Source organism: Polyodon spathula, chromosome 13 (assembly GCF_017654505.1).
Source record: "Polyodon spathula isolate WHYD16114869_AA chromosome 13, ASM1765450v1, whole genome shotgun sequence".
NCBI classification, from domain to species: Eukaryota; Metazoa; Chordata; class Actinopteri; order Acipenseriformes; family Polyodontidae; genus Polyodon; species Polyodon spathula.
This window is the reverse complement of record NC_054546.1, coordinates 17361424-17375881: the sequence shown is the minus strand read 5'-3', so window position 1 is coordinate 17375881 and position 14458 is coordinate 17361424. Positions and strand designations below refer to the sequence as shown.

Genomic DNA, 14458 nt, shown 5'->3' with positions numbered 1-14458 from the left:
TTTAGAGGCGATCAGTCCCTAGCCATGTGATCTTGTTCAGCCAGTCACCTTGTTTAATTTGTCCAAGCCATTTTATAATTTAATTGTAAAGGTGTTTGGATAATATTATACCCCTTGCTGACCAAGATTAACAAAAACAAAAAAAAACCCTCTTCACAACCCCAGACTTGAATACTGGTCTTTGCTCCACCCTGAGCTACTTATAATGAAGGGAAAGCTTTCAACACTTCATAAAAACAGGTGACTACTGTTGGTAGGGCAATGGTTTAAATATCTACACTTTTAATCATTGTCAAAAACATGCGTGTCATATATAGAGGTCATCTGCAGTGTTTGTACAGTAGAATGTGTGCAGTGTAAGGGAATTTATTTCATAGTCTTTTCCACATACGAGTAAATGCAGTGTGCATGTCCTCTTGTACATATTAATGTTGGAGTGCATCTCTCATGATGGCTTCCTTTAAACATTGAAAATGAACAAAATGTAGTTTTGGCATTCTAAATGGGAGCATAATTTAACAAAACAGCTTTCCATTTTTTACAACAGCCTTGCCAGTGTCTTCATGGTAATGTGATACTAGAACATTATTTTCGTACCAATAAATTGTCAAATAGCAGAGAGACATGTACAGAATATAGACGTACTGTAGTGCAACTTTACTGTGCTGCCAAATACAGACCCTCCAGCAATATGGTTTACTTACAGTACAGGCTAAAACTGTCCAGGCTGGGACTCAAGGATAGAGTGGGAGTATTTCTTGTAATGGAAGAGGCATTGGTTGCTCTAGGGAGAGATTAAATTGGGCTAACACTCTGATTTGAGAAATGATCCTGCTGATCTGATCACTTATAAATCTGACTGTGAAAAGTGACGAACATCTGCCCTGAAAGTGATGAGCTACAACCCCTTGTACAAGTTTAGCACAGTACATTTGCACTGTAATACTGCAGTTTCCACATGGTTAACTCTGCATTTACCATGGCTTTTAATATGCTTCACAATGCTTACCTGTGCTTTACCATGCTGTCACTATTCTGTTTTGCTGTGATTTACTATGGGAAACTTGTATAAGGGATGCCACGGTTAATTCTTTATTGATAATCACTGGCCAAGAAATTTCAAATTTGATAGTTAAGAAATATGATTTATTCATATACAAAATATACATAAAAAATATATAAATAAAAAAAAAACCTTAAATAACTGGAGTTATTTGTGAACTGGGCTCAGTGATATCTTAATCTTTCAATAGATCAGTAGCAATCTTTATTTTATGAAGTAGTGTAAGATATCAATAAGTCCTTGCCAGGTAATATACCATAAATATAATAGAAGGTTTTGTAGCTGAATTTTATCAAGATATGTTTTTATTACAACAGATAAGTATATGAATTGTGGCTGTTATTACAGTTTGGCAAACCAGTACTTTAGTGATCTCATCTTGCAGGTTCTGTTGCAATAGAATAGCATCAGTAGTACAGAGATATGTAAGCCACATGGGTAAAATATTTGTAATTACAAAAGATGTAAAGAGATTAGATAGAGAAAGTGGCATGTACTTGACAGCAGGGATCTGAGTATGTTTAAAAGTGGCCAGGGGGTAATCCTCTTTTTCAGTCAGTTAGCGCTGCTTAGGCACAGCTTGGCTCAAGTTTAATTGCTCTTTTTATAACCCGTTCAAGATTGAAAAGAAAGAAGTCCTCAGACCGGTTTACAAAGCATTGCATTGTTACGCTAGATTTGTCCTGAAAGTGCAAACTGAATACATTTCCTAGAGGGCACCACAAAAGCGTTTTGCTAATTAAGACAGATCCATGTGCATGAATTATGCACCAATAGAAACCATGGTGCTAAACTCGTACACCATGGTGCTAAGCACTACGGGAGAAATGAACAAAGGTAATAAATAATGAAGAGTTGAGATCATTCAGCTGGGACGAGTCTCTTTGCCATGCCGTTTCTCACTCATTTTTAATAAACGTGATTTTAAATTGCTTCATGAGAAAGGAATCCTTCTTTTATTAAGAAACCAAGCTAGGATTTCAACTCAGGATGAACTCTGGCAGGCACAACTCAGAACTTCACAAATGGACCAAATTTCACAATGCAGTCACCCTACACGAAGCAGCTTGTGGCACACACCACTCTTTCTATCATCAAGTAAATGTTTCCCATCACATGCATTGTTTTATTAAAGCTTAAGACATATGTAAAATTCATATTTCTGGCAGTTTGCTGCTAGTTAATTACAAGTGCTCAGGACTGTATCATGCACTTGTGCAAATTGGATATCGGTGGTGTAGTCCTAAATCTGAATATTGATGTACATAAACAAGAATTTATACAAATTCACATTTTATTTGTGTACTGAACTTCTAATAACGTATATAATAGGTAATGCATTTATCTAATTTCTACAAGTATTTTCACAGTGTCTTTCTCCAGCTTCGTTTGTTTGTGTCCATAGTCATAGATGATGCACTGTTGCTGTCATCTTCATCAGCATTTTTAGCCTTCTTAAACAAGTATGCTGTTTTCATTGCATCAAAAGGACTACTGACTGAATCATATAGTTGTGCGGGAGATGCAAGTCATGTGACTTAGCTTGTCTATTATGCAAATTCCAGCTTGACAACAACACTGCTGACTAGAAAATTGTACCAAAACAGTGTTCCAACGCATTCAGGTTCAATTACACCACTGCAGACTATATAAAATAATACTGGAACAGCGTTCCAATACGTTCCGGTCAACTACACCACCGTAGACTATACAAAATAATACAAGAATAGCGTTCCAGCTTCGACTACACCAATGCTGACTATACAAAATAGTACCGGAACAGTGATACAGCTTCAACTATGCCACTGCTGACTTTACAAAATAGTACCGGTGTCACAGGTAATAAGTTAGCCGTGAAATAAGTTAGCTTTTGCCTTTGAGCCTTTCTACGCCCGCGCAAATTTTAGAATTTAAAGACAAGATTAAGTCGTCGCTGTTTTCTGTCGGTAAACTTTAATTCAGAAAATTGTTTTACTTTAAAAAATGTTGTCAGGATCTTTATTAAAGCTACGTTACATGTGGTTAAAATGGAAAACACATTGTTATAATATTAATAACACGTTTTATTGTATCATGTTGTATTTTATTTAATAATAGCGGTTAACTTTAAGCTACTGCAAAGACGTGGTTGTGCGATTTATTTTTATCTGCATTATATTTGTGTGAAATTGTTATAGTAACACTTTTTAAATAATATGACAATATCTATTATTTAACATTCCCAGTTTAAACCATCATCAGAGTTGTCATTTTAAGTTTGTAATCGCTGGATATTTACATTATAGGTTTTATTTGTACAAATATTACCGAAAGAGAAATAGATACGCTATTCTGTATATTGGTTAGGACATATCAGAAATAATTAAGCATTAAGATTTATTTTTATGTGCAACTTGATTATTACAGCTGTCAAGTCACAAACCGTTCTATAATGTATACTGCCCAGGCCCACCCCAAAAAAGGCGCAAAATCTAAAACAATTTATTTTTTATAAAATATACAAAAAACAAAACCAGACTGTTTCACAAGCATCGATCTGTAAGCACTGCACTCTAATTTGTCATTCATAATACAGGTGTGTGTGTGTATACGCGTTCATATATATGAAGTCTTCGTGTATTTCTTCATATGATCTTATGAAAGTTTGTATAGGAAGCCAATTGTTTTGTGCGTTTCTCAAATGATCTGTCAATATATCTCTTAAAACACCATCTTTCACTAAAAACGTGTACGTTTTCTGTACATATAAAAACAGGTTTAGATATTCCCACACGTAGACTTGATTAAAAGTGTTTGTAACCACTTCCCCATAACATTTATTAAAAAAAATACAAAACAACCGAGCATTTTACTGTGAAAATAATAACTTAGTTAAACGAGCCTACATTGAATAAACACTTATATTTTCTTAATCCACAGTATGATATGACACAACATTTTTGAAAGGAAATAAACATTTAGCAAGTAGTGATTTTAACTCTGCATAAACATAAATTATACTGACAAAATAATGTTTTTTAAATATTTATTTTTGCTGAAAACCACACTGCACATCCAAACACAGCGAGCGCTTTATTTTTAATAAAATGTATTTATAAAAACTTAAATGTACATTTATACTTTGACCAGTCTTGGCCATAAAAGCCTGTAGCTCTTGCAAAGTTGCCATTGCCCTCTTGGTAGCCTCTCTGATCAGTCTCCTTCTTGCTCAGTCATCCAGTTTGGAGGGATGGCCTGATCTAGGCAGGGTCTTGGTGGTGCCACACACCTTCCACTTCTTAATAATCGTTTGATCGTGATCCAAGGGATATTCAAGGCCTTTGATATTTTTTTATACCCATCCCCTGATCTGTGCCTTTCAACAACTTTGTCCCGGAGTTTTTTTGAAATGCACTACCCAGCAGAGGGAATTTATGAATTTATCTTGAAATCATATCAATCAGTACAATTTAACACAGGTGGAGGCCATTTAACTTGGTGTGTGATTTTGTAGGCAATTGGTTACACCAGAGCTAATTTAGGATTACTATTACAAAGGGAGTGAACACTTATCCAACCAAGCTATTTCAGTTTTTATTTTTTAATTAATTTTCTATAAATTTCTATAATATTTTGTTCACTTGGAAGTTGTGGAGTAGGATGTGTATTGAAAAAAAAAAAGAAAAAAAAAGATTTAAATGCAATTTAATTCCAGGCTATACGGCAACAAAAGGTGACATTTTCAATTAGAGAATGGCACTGTGCTGACAAATGTTCTGACAAATGTAATCAACTCTTAATTTCAATAACTTTAATGTTAACAATTCTGTGTCTTACCAAATGTATGCTTGTTGGTTGTATGGGACATTCTGAGGGTTAATAGAAACCCATATGGCTAGGCTTTAAGTTAAGATAATCTATTTCCCTTTCACTCTTTCTTTTAATAGTCTGGGCCCTGCCTTGTAAATGTAAACTAGTTTGTGTAATTACACCCACAATGCAGTAGTCAATAGGCTGTATCAGTTATCTAACTCTAAATGTAAACACAGCTTCATATTAATCATGGCTTTTGTTTTTACCTTTGAAATGTTTGCTGCCTATTTTGGTCAAGTATTTTGTATTTATTTATTTTTTTATGTACCAAAACTTCTTCAGCGCTGCATAGATAATATCTTAGTCTCAAATAGTTGTAACTGAAATCTATGTGACATATATGAATATGTTTTAAACATTGTATGTGCTAGGGTTACCTATTCATGTTGCTGAAGGAGACTGTTCTTCACACAGAGAGTGGTGAGGGGATGGAATGGGTTACTGTGGCAATGTTGCCCGCCCCTGTGTGTATTTCAGTGTTATATGTTGCGTGTTGTGTGTTTATGTTGGTGTATAATCATTGGTACACGGCATATAAATGGGTCTGTGGAACATGAGTTGTTTAAAATGTATATTTGTATTTAGGCACAAGGATTGCACAGCACTTCATGTGCAGGTAAAATGTAATACTATGTGAGCACGGGGAATTGCACTTTATTAATTCACGTGCAGTTGTACCGCGACTCCAATTGAATGATTGATTAGCAGTCGAGTCTCGGTACAGCTGCATAAAAGCAGCATGTTTTCACTCAGTCGTGGTTGTGTGTACGGGATTGGAGACGGAGGTAATAATCATAATAATAGTTAAAATATCAGCTCACCGTGTTTGTCTGTGTAGTCCGTTTTGTTTGTCTCTTTATTTCAGCGAAAATGTCGTGTCCTGTGTTTTTGTTTAACTTTACATCCTTTTATTTTCTGTTTGTTCATTATTAAATGCTGAGCGAAAGCAATCACTTAGCTTCACCAAACTCCACCTCTCTTATTTGTTGGTTCCTGGTTCTGGTCTGACGTCACCCACTACAGCCGTCTTTGTGACAGTTACCTAGTCATGTTGGTGAAGGAGACTCTTCTTCACTCAGAGAGTGGTGAGGGGATGTAATGGGTTACCTAGTCATGTTATTGAAGGAGACTCTTCTTCACACAGAGAGTGGTGAGGGGATGGAATGGGTTACCTAGTCATGTTGTTGATGCAGAATCACTTGGCTCCTGTAAGACCCAACTTGATGAAGTTCTGAAATTAATCAGCTACTATAAAGCAGGTGAGCTTAGATGGGCTGACTGGCCTCCTCTTTTGTTTTTACAGTATAAGCATAGCATAATGCTGTGTTGGATGGGACTGTTTTCTGACACACTGTATAAAGGAATTTTCTAACCACCCTTTCTTTTTTTAGGTGGTCTTGGGGAGAAAATCAATCCCGGAAGCCAGAACTTGACCACAGGAACAAACCATAAAAGAAAAAAAGTTATAAAGGGTAATGTGGTACCCCGCCCAGACCTTTGGGTATCTTTTAATATTTTTTTCATTAAATGTTTTCTGCTGTTCTAGTTGGTTCGGTGGTGTGTACTTTACAGTAAATGTGAATGTTGTAAATCTGCCAGAACTTTTCACTGCAGCTGCCAGAGGTTATTCAGCACCTATTTAAATGCAAATGTGATCTCTCTATCACCAATGCATGGTACTAGATATTGTGCTGGAATAAACTGATGTCAATACATAAAATGTCATAAACTGTCAATACTGTAGGTGTGTGGATACTAATTTTAGAAGCTGTTTGGAAATGTTTCAGTTGCAGTGTGGAGCATCATTTAAAAGGGGCAGCGTATGGATTCAAAGAAAAGGCAAGCTCTGCAAGATAAATATCAGACTTTGTTACTTTGGCCTGTGCGATAATGAAAGTCTTTTTAGGAGCAGTTCCACCTTGTAGCTATACCAGGAAAGGTTAGGACTGGTCACTATGTGGATGAGACTTCTAAAGGACAATGTGAGGTAGGAAGTCTATTGGTGCTGTCGTCAAGGTATAAGGAAATTATGCTAATTGAAGACTCTCTACAAGCTTGTTAATGTAATGCTCCATTTAGTATTGCAATTTAAAAACAGCTATGAATGAGGTTTACATGATAACCTACTGTAGCTATGTACCATTAATAAACATCGGAATATCACGTGTTTTATAATAAAACACATAGTATCATAAAGGTGTTAATAGCTTAGAATTACACACGTTCAAAATGAAGTTCAGCTTACCTAGCTAAAAGGGCTTTCAGCTAAACTAATCAACTAGCATTTGTAAAAAGACTTAAACGCCCTTTTAGTTAAGTGTGTCTAAGTGTGAGCGATAGGCACTGGTTCACTATGTTCATGCAGATGTAAGTAGGCTATGTATGCATCTCCTGCTCCTGTTGTTACATTCATAAAAAAAAAAAATTCAAATAAAAATAAGCTTTCAGATTTTTGTTTTCTGTTATTTGTATTTTGTCTTTAGCAAATATATTATTAATCTTAAGCTGGTTCACAGTTCAATATTCATTCACAGAGACACCATGCAATCAATTTTGGCCCATAGGTAGCTCTGAATTTTAGGAAATTCAGAATTAAAGCTGATAAAAATGTTGATAGGGTCATATACAATTAGTTTTTCAATAATAGATAGGTCATTATGAATATTAATGCTCTCAGATTGCCAGGGACTGCTTGACCACACATTGCCATAGTGAACCTATAGTGGCCAGGCAAACAGTGAACTTGAGCGGGCACCTGCATGCCTTTTGTTGAGCTCCTTGGGTAAAGAGGTGATTGGCTGGTTGGTAAGATTAGAAGACACCTACCGACAATCAAGAGATGTAGTGGGGACGGACAAACAGGGGTAGAAAATTGGAGACTCTCTCTCAAAAAAAAAAAAAAAATAATAATAATTACATTGGTGTCTAATACAAGAGCTCTACATTTAGAAACAACAATTATTTAAAAGTTAAGTACTGTATATAAGAGCAATAACCCTTTTTAAAAAAGATTTCATGTTACTGTTACAAAATACGTAAACATCTGTCCTTTTGAACTAAAACCTCACTCAGATGGGGAAAGAGGTGTGTTACAGTAAATTGAATTGCTTCATCTGTCTGACATGTGTAACTTAGATTTTCATGTCTGCCTGATTGTTAGTAGAGTTTCCTTGTCAAGCTCAGGTAAGGCCCACAGTGACAGATGTTGTAGTAGGCCTTTACAGGTGCATTCTTGCCTGTCAGCCTCGTGCAGTCACTTATCCAGCACTGTTGGCTTCTCTTAATCCTGACAGGAATGATTTGCTTGTTCATTTCTCAGCTGTGCAGATCAAAGAAAAGTGCTCAGTCAGCAGCAGCTGGTAGTCATTTCTGTCAGAGAGACACCTCGCGTGTGGAAATCAGAACCCAGCGGGCCTGGCTCACATCACCTGAGTGAAACCCTGGGGATCTTTTATAGGTTCGGCCCGAGGTCACACTGGCATTCTTCTATTCAGCCCTTTCAACTTGCTATGTGACTTTGTGATGAGGCTGTTAAATACTGATGAAGCCCTGTATCACGTGTATTCCTGTTTTAGATGTTACTGTAGCAAGTTTGGGGGGCCGGATGTCCATTGAGATTGTCTAAAGAGGATTAAAGGCACAAAAAAATGATGAAAAACTCCCAGTGGCTTTGATGTGCTTGTTAGCATTTTGTGTAGCATTCAAGCCAAATTTCCAATTACTAAACCAATAATGGAAGTGAGGTTTTTATTATAATCTCTTAGCTGGCTTTATCTGTCATGTGTACTACAGCTACTGAACTTTTTAAAGTGATCTGATACAAACTGAATTTTATACCCAGCGCTTCTGAGGCAGTGATTGTCAGGCTCATGAAAATCTATTTCAATCCCAGTCTCACCTCAGAAGGACACAAGCTCTTGGTGTTCAGAATAAGTTATGCAGTCACGATAGCACAGGTTTGCATCCTGGCTATACCAAGTCGTCGTTCCCACTAGCTGCAGTGGTAAGTGACTGTGTTATCTCACCATGCTACTGTGGCCCTGTGACAAGGCTGACGTGTGGGGTGACGTCAGACGAGGAAGAAACATAGGTGATATGGTGAAATGCGCTTGCTTGCGTGTATTAATATTATTAATACACAGAAAATACAAGGTTGAACAAAACAGAACACACTAACAAAACATATTTCTGCAGCTGTACCAAGACTCGATTGCTAATCAGTTATTCAGTTGGAATCTGCTCGTGAACTAATTGAGCTCCCCATGCTTCATACTGATACCCACTTTAATCTGCACGTGGAGTGATTGTGCAATCCCTGTGCCTAAATACAATTGTACACTTTACATCACCTCTGCTACATAAGCCACACTCATACCAGTACCTTCACCAACAATAGCACGCCACATACAACATATAACACAAAATAAACACAGGGTGGGGACACCCCGCCACAGACCCCTGCTGGACAGGGGCCTGGGATGGGATCAGAGGACCTTCAAGTCTCATGTGGTACAATAATTGGGGTGATTATAAAGAAATACAAATTATAAAGAATAAAGACGGCAATGCCAAGTTACTCTCTTGAAGCTTGTAATAGTCCAAATCGAAAATATAGAATCTGGATCTCCTAATTTAGGGAGCAGTACATTTGAAGCAACACCACATACACTGTAAAGCCTATTTGCTGTCAGGACACTCCTGAGTTTTCACAAAGTGCAATTTCGTGCCATTTTGTACATGGATTTATCCAGGAAGAGATGTTCAAAATCTGCTCCAAATAATACAAATCTACTTACATACAAGTGTGTTGTTGGAAAGCCCTCACTATAGATTGAACATTTTTTCCAGAATGCACATTTTGTGTGAACTGCACTATGATTTAAACATACGTTGTATTGTGTTTTGTAGGCACAAGACAGAGACTTGCTCCAGATACCAGACAAAAGAAGAAAAAGAATAAAAGCCTTTCCGTGGGAGCCAGTGATACAGCGAGCCGAGTGCGCAGGGCTGCGACATCGCGCCAGGAGAGGATATGGCCGGCAGGTGTCATTCCCTACGTTATCGGAGGAAATTTCACTGGTCAGTAACACATTGATAAACACTGTCTGCGTAGGAAAACAGGTGTTTCTTATACCTTGCAGATTAAGCATGATAGGCATGAATTAATGTTGCTCTATGTTTTGCATAGCTGTTGATATATTATTTTCTTGGAGCTGTCTGTGTATGGTTTGGGGTCTGTTATTGTCCTAGTTGTATTGCATTTGCATGTAGAACGGCTTATCCAATTGTGACTACAGTAAACCTTATTAATTACACAGTTAATTAATAGAGTAAAAAGAATAAACAGTAAAAAGCCAGGGGAAGTTAGTTAATGGCAATTGAATTGTTGTTTCAGCCATTTAAAGCCAGAACACCTAGCATTCGAATGAAGTGAGCTGCTGTTTTACCTTCATGAGAATATCCAACTTATATCCAGACAACTGATAAAGTTATTGTTGTGATTAATTACGGTTATAACAAGTGAAAAATAATACATCCATATAGCCAAATGTAATTACTATGATCATATTTAAAAAAATGTAGAAGGGTTATTTATGGAATTTTTAAACTAAAAGTTCAAAACCCCAAAGCAACTATGCTAATTCAGTCATTCACGACTCTGCTAATTCAGTCATTCGCTTTTACCCTGCAATGTAAGGGGTTTTGTGAGAGTAATGTAAGGGAGAGTTTGAAAGATGAACCTTGAATTCATCATGATAAATAGAAGTTGTACTGAATCTTCATTAGGTATCAGAGAATTACCTGCAATCACATTGAGACACCTGCAGTAACTAGTGTTATTATTGCAGACCCCTGTGTGGTGTTTTATGCACCTCATTTTAATAGTAAAGTTTCTCTACAGTGGTGTAATGATATATAACATAGTGAACTGTACTTTACATTAAATTTATAAAGAAAAAAAAAACTAGATTAAATGATGAAGCTATAATAATGAATCAAAATGGAATTTGTTACATGGCTAGCATCAGTAACAAATGAAGTGCAGTGTCTAGTACAGTATGTCATATTTAGCATTACTACAATTTGTAGTGGATTTCACTGAAAGACAGGATAACTGCTGTTGCTGTACAAAAATACATACAGCAATGAACAGTGCAAGTGTAATTTTAGTGGCATGTTAGGATGCCTGATTGCATGATTCTGTTTAATATCCTAAATGTCTACTCTTTAAGCTTGTGTGATGCACTGCTGTGGCAATGAGATGAGGTCACTTCAGGACCAGCACATTTTAAATGATTATTTTAAATGGTTATTTAAATCCTTTTGCATCCTGCTTTGTAAAATACCCAGAGATGCCCTGACATGATACAAAGTTATACAAGCTTTTAAGCTTCTGATACAGTTATCTGGCCTCCAGTGTTTGCAAGAGTAATAAAATAAAGTGGAGCTTGACTCTCCAGAGCCTAAACCTTAAACCCACTCTGACTGGATTGAACCTTCAAATCTAAAACAAGTACACAAATAAAAGGGAGGCAATGTTAACCAGAATTAGAGAGTGGTTAAGGTGGAACCAGGGAAGGTCTCATTCATCAAACTATGGTCTGGTCAGCTGGACGAGACAACGGACCATGTGGTGGGGCTCAGCCCGATGAAAAGCAATCCGACTGGTCAGCGAAGTGGCCAAAGAGACCACTAGAGTGGGAAACCAAACTTGCTGTGCAGCTGTTTTACAAAGAAAACCCTAGTTCTTGTGGAGTTTTGTTTTTTGAGTTCAGAGCCTACCTCTGTAAAGTGCTTTGTGATGGTGGTCCACTATGAAAGGCGCTATATAAAAATAAAGAATGAAGATATAATTATTATTATTACATTCTCAAAGAGATTATATTGTGTTACCTTTTTTTTTTTTCATTTCAGTAAGACCTTATATGGTGAAACACTCACAGTGATATGTCTGAAAACCCTCAATGGCTTATACAGTACCCCGGTATACTGCAAGAGACCTTATACTAGAATGTATATTATAATGACGACGCCAGTGTGCACAGTACCCATAGTGGTCATGTATCTGTCACCCTCATCACCCATCGACTAAACTTGCAACAGCTAGTAACAAACATACTGTATGTGTACAGATAAGTGTTCAAAACAAGTACTTCAGTAACTTACATGTAAAGGTGTGGGGAAGGCAAACAGAATGCTTGGGTATGTAGCCAAAAGCGGAGAGTGCAAATCCATGGAGGCTATGGTCATGAGATTATATAATGCACTGGTGAGACGGCACTTAAGAGAATGTGTACAGTTCTGTTCGCCACAGCAACAAAGGGATATTGAGGCCCTGGAGAGAGTCCAACAAAGAGCAACCAGACTAATCCCAGGGCTTAAAGGAATGAGCTATGAAGATAGATTGACATTGACTGCATCTATTTAGCCCGGAACAAAGAAGAATTAAAGTCTTTAAAATCATAAAAGGAGTTGACGTTGTTCAATCTAACCAAACTTTAAGTGCAGTACAGAAACCAGGGCCAGAGGAAAGTATGGAGACAGACTCTGAACAGATAGTAGAAGGCAGTTCTTTACATTGTTCTTTACAAGTGTTGAGGGTATGGAATGGGCTACCTAGTCATGCTGTTGGTGCTTCATCACTAGGATTCTTTAACACTCAACTTGACAAAGATCAGCTACTAGGAACTGGATGAGCAGAGATGAGCTGAATAGTCTTCTCTCATTCCTAAATGTTCTTATGCTCTATATCCGTAATGCGATTGTCAGCAGAACAGCGTTAGCCTCATAAATTGTAAAGTTCATAATGTTTTTTTTCCCCGTTTGTTCTTAATCCAGGTACCCAAAGAGCCATATTTAAGCAGGCCATGAGACACTGGGAGAAATACACATGTGTCACCTTCATAGAGAGAACAGATGAAGAGAGTTTCATTGTGTTCACCTATCGGCCATGCGGGTGGGTGAATTCTGCACACTGTGCACTGCACAGAAAAACAGCCGCAAGCTCTGAGCTCCTCAGACAACAGAATAACAGCCAAGATGTTAGCCATAGAACAGGAATGCTGTACATTTCCCAATGCATTGTCTACAGTCAGTTAAAAGTGGAAAATGTCATTTCCTTTTGGTGTCCATTACAAAAAATAAGTTCCATCTGCTGATCCCACTTGTTAAGTGATTGTATCCAGCAAATCACTGATGGAATACAGACTCACATACTGTACAGCTATGGTTAAAAGTGTTGCATCACCCTATAGAATGAGCTATTTTTGCTTCATAAAGTCAAATGAAGCCTCCTGAAAAATGTTTTGTTAACATATTGAATTACATACTGCTTTGCAGTTTTCCATATACTTAATGAAAAACTGCCAAAAAATGTGTCATTTCGAAAATCTAACATAAAATTCTGTACTCCTATTATGGCTTCTGGTAGACGTTTGCGGTAGTTTATTTGTAGTTTATTTAATTATCTGATGTTACATGAAAGATATAAATTATGTTCATATACTTCATGTAGTTTTTTTTAAATGGTGTCTCAATCCTAAAAGTGTAGGTAATGCAAAACTTTTGGCCAGAGCTGTACTCTATCCACCCAGGATCTTAAACCCCTAAACTGTTAGTTGTCTCCCCCGAACCAAGCAGCATCATGATATAAATGATAATCATTTCCTACCAATCAAGGATAAGAAAATAAACTGTAAGTAATTCATTTTCAATTTCACATAGAAGGCTAAATATTTTACTTGCAACGCTATTTAGTTTAATGTATTTCACACTTTTAAGTTTCAAGTTTTTTTTTAAAGAGTATTTTTTACAATAAAAATTTGTCAGTCTGTGATCAAGAAATGAGATTGTAATAAACAATATTCTCTGCCTTATCCAGAGGGTTCTTCTATTGTTTGGCAAAATTATTCATGTAGAATTTATAGTGCCTATAGAAAGTCTACACTCCCTTTCAGAATGTTCACCTTTTGTTAGCTTATAGCCTGGAATTAAAATGCATTAAAATCATGTTTTTTTTTTCATTTATCAACACATCCTACCCCACAACTTCCAAGTGAAAAAAATATTCTAGAAATTTGTAGAATATGAATTAAAAATAAAAACTGAAATAGGTTGGTTGGATAAGTCTCCAGCCCCCTTGTAATAGTAATACTAAATTAGCTCAGGTGTAACCAATCGCCTTCAAAATCACACACCAAGTTAGGTGGCCTCCACCTGTGTTAAATTGAGTGATTCACATGATTTCAAGATAAATTCAGCAGTTCCTGTAGGTTCCCTCTGCTGGGTAGTGCATTTTAAAGCAAGGATCAACCATGAGTACCAAGGCACTTTCAAAAGAACTCCCGGACAAAGTTGTTGAAAGGCACAGATCAGGAAATGGGTATAAAAAAATATCAAAGGCCTTGAATATCCCTTGGAGCACGGTCAAGATGATTTTTAAGAAGTGGAAGGTGTATGGCACCACCAAGACCCTGCCTAGATCAGGCCATCCCTCCAAACTGGATGACCGAGCAAGAAGGAGACTGATCAGAGAGGCTACCA

At 37.0% G+C, this 14458-nt stretch overlaps 1 protein-coding gene across 1 annotated transcript in view; it reads left to right on the top strand.

The window, feature by feature from the left end:
* The window catches only part of LOC121326085 (tolloid-like protein 2), a 91762-nt gene that overhangs the window by 43688 nt on the left and 33616 nt on the right, over positions 1–14458 (top strand). Inside the window, exons 3-5 of the mRNA XM_041269245.1 lie at positions 6307–6387; positions 9824–9994; positions 12755–12872. Of these exons, the coding sequence (XP_041125179.1) occupies positions 6307–6387; positions 9824–9994; positions 12755–12872 (370 nt within the window). The remainder of the gene's footprint in view (positions 1–6306; positions 6388–9823; positions 9995–12754; positions 12873–14458) is intronic.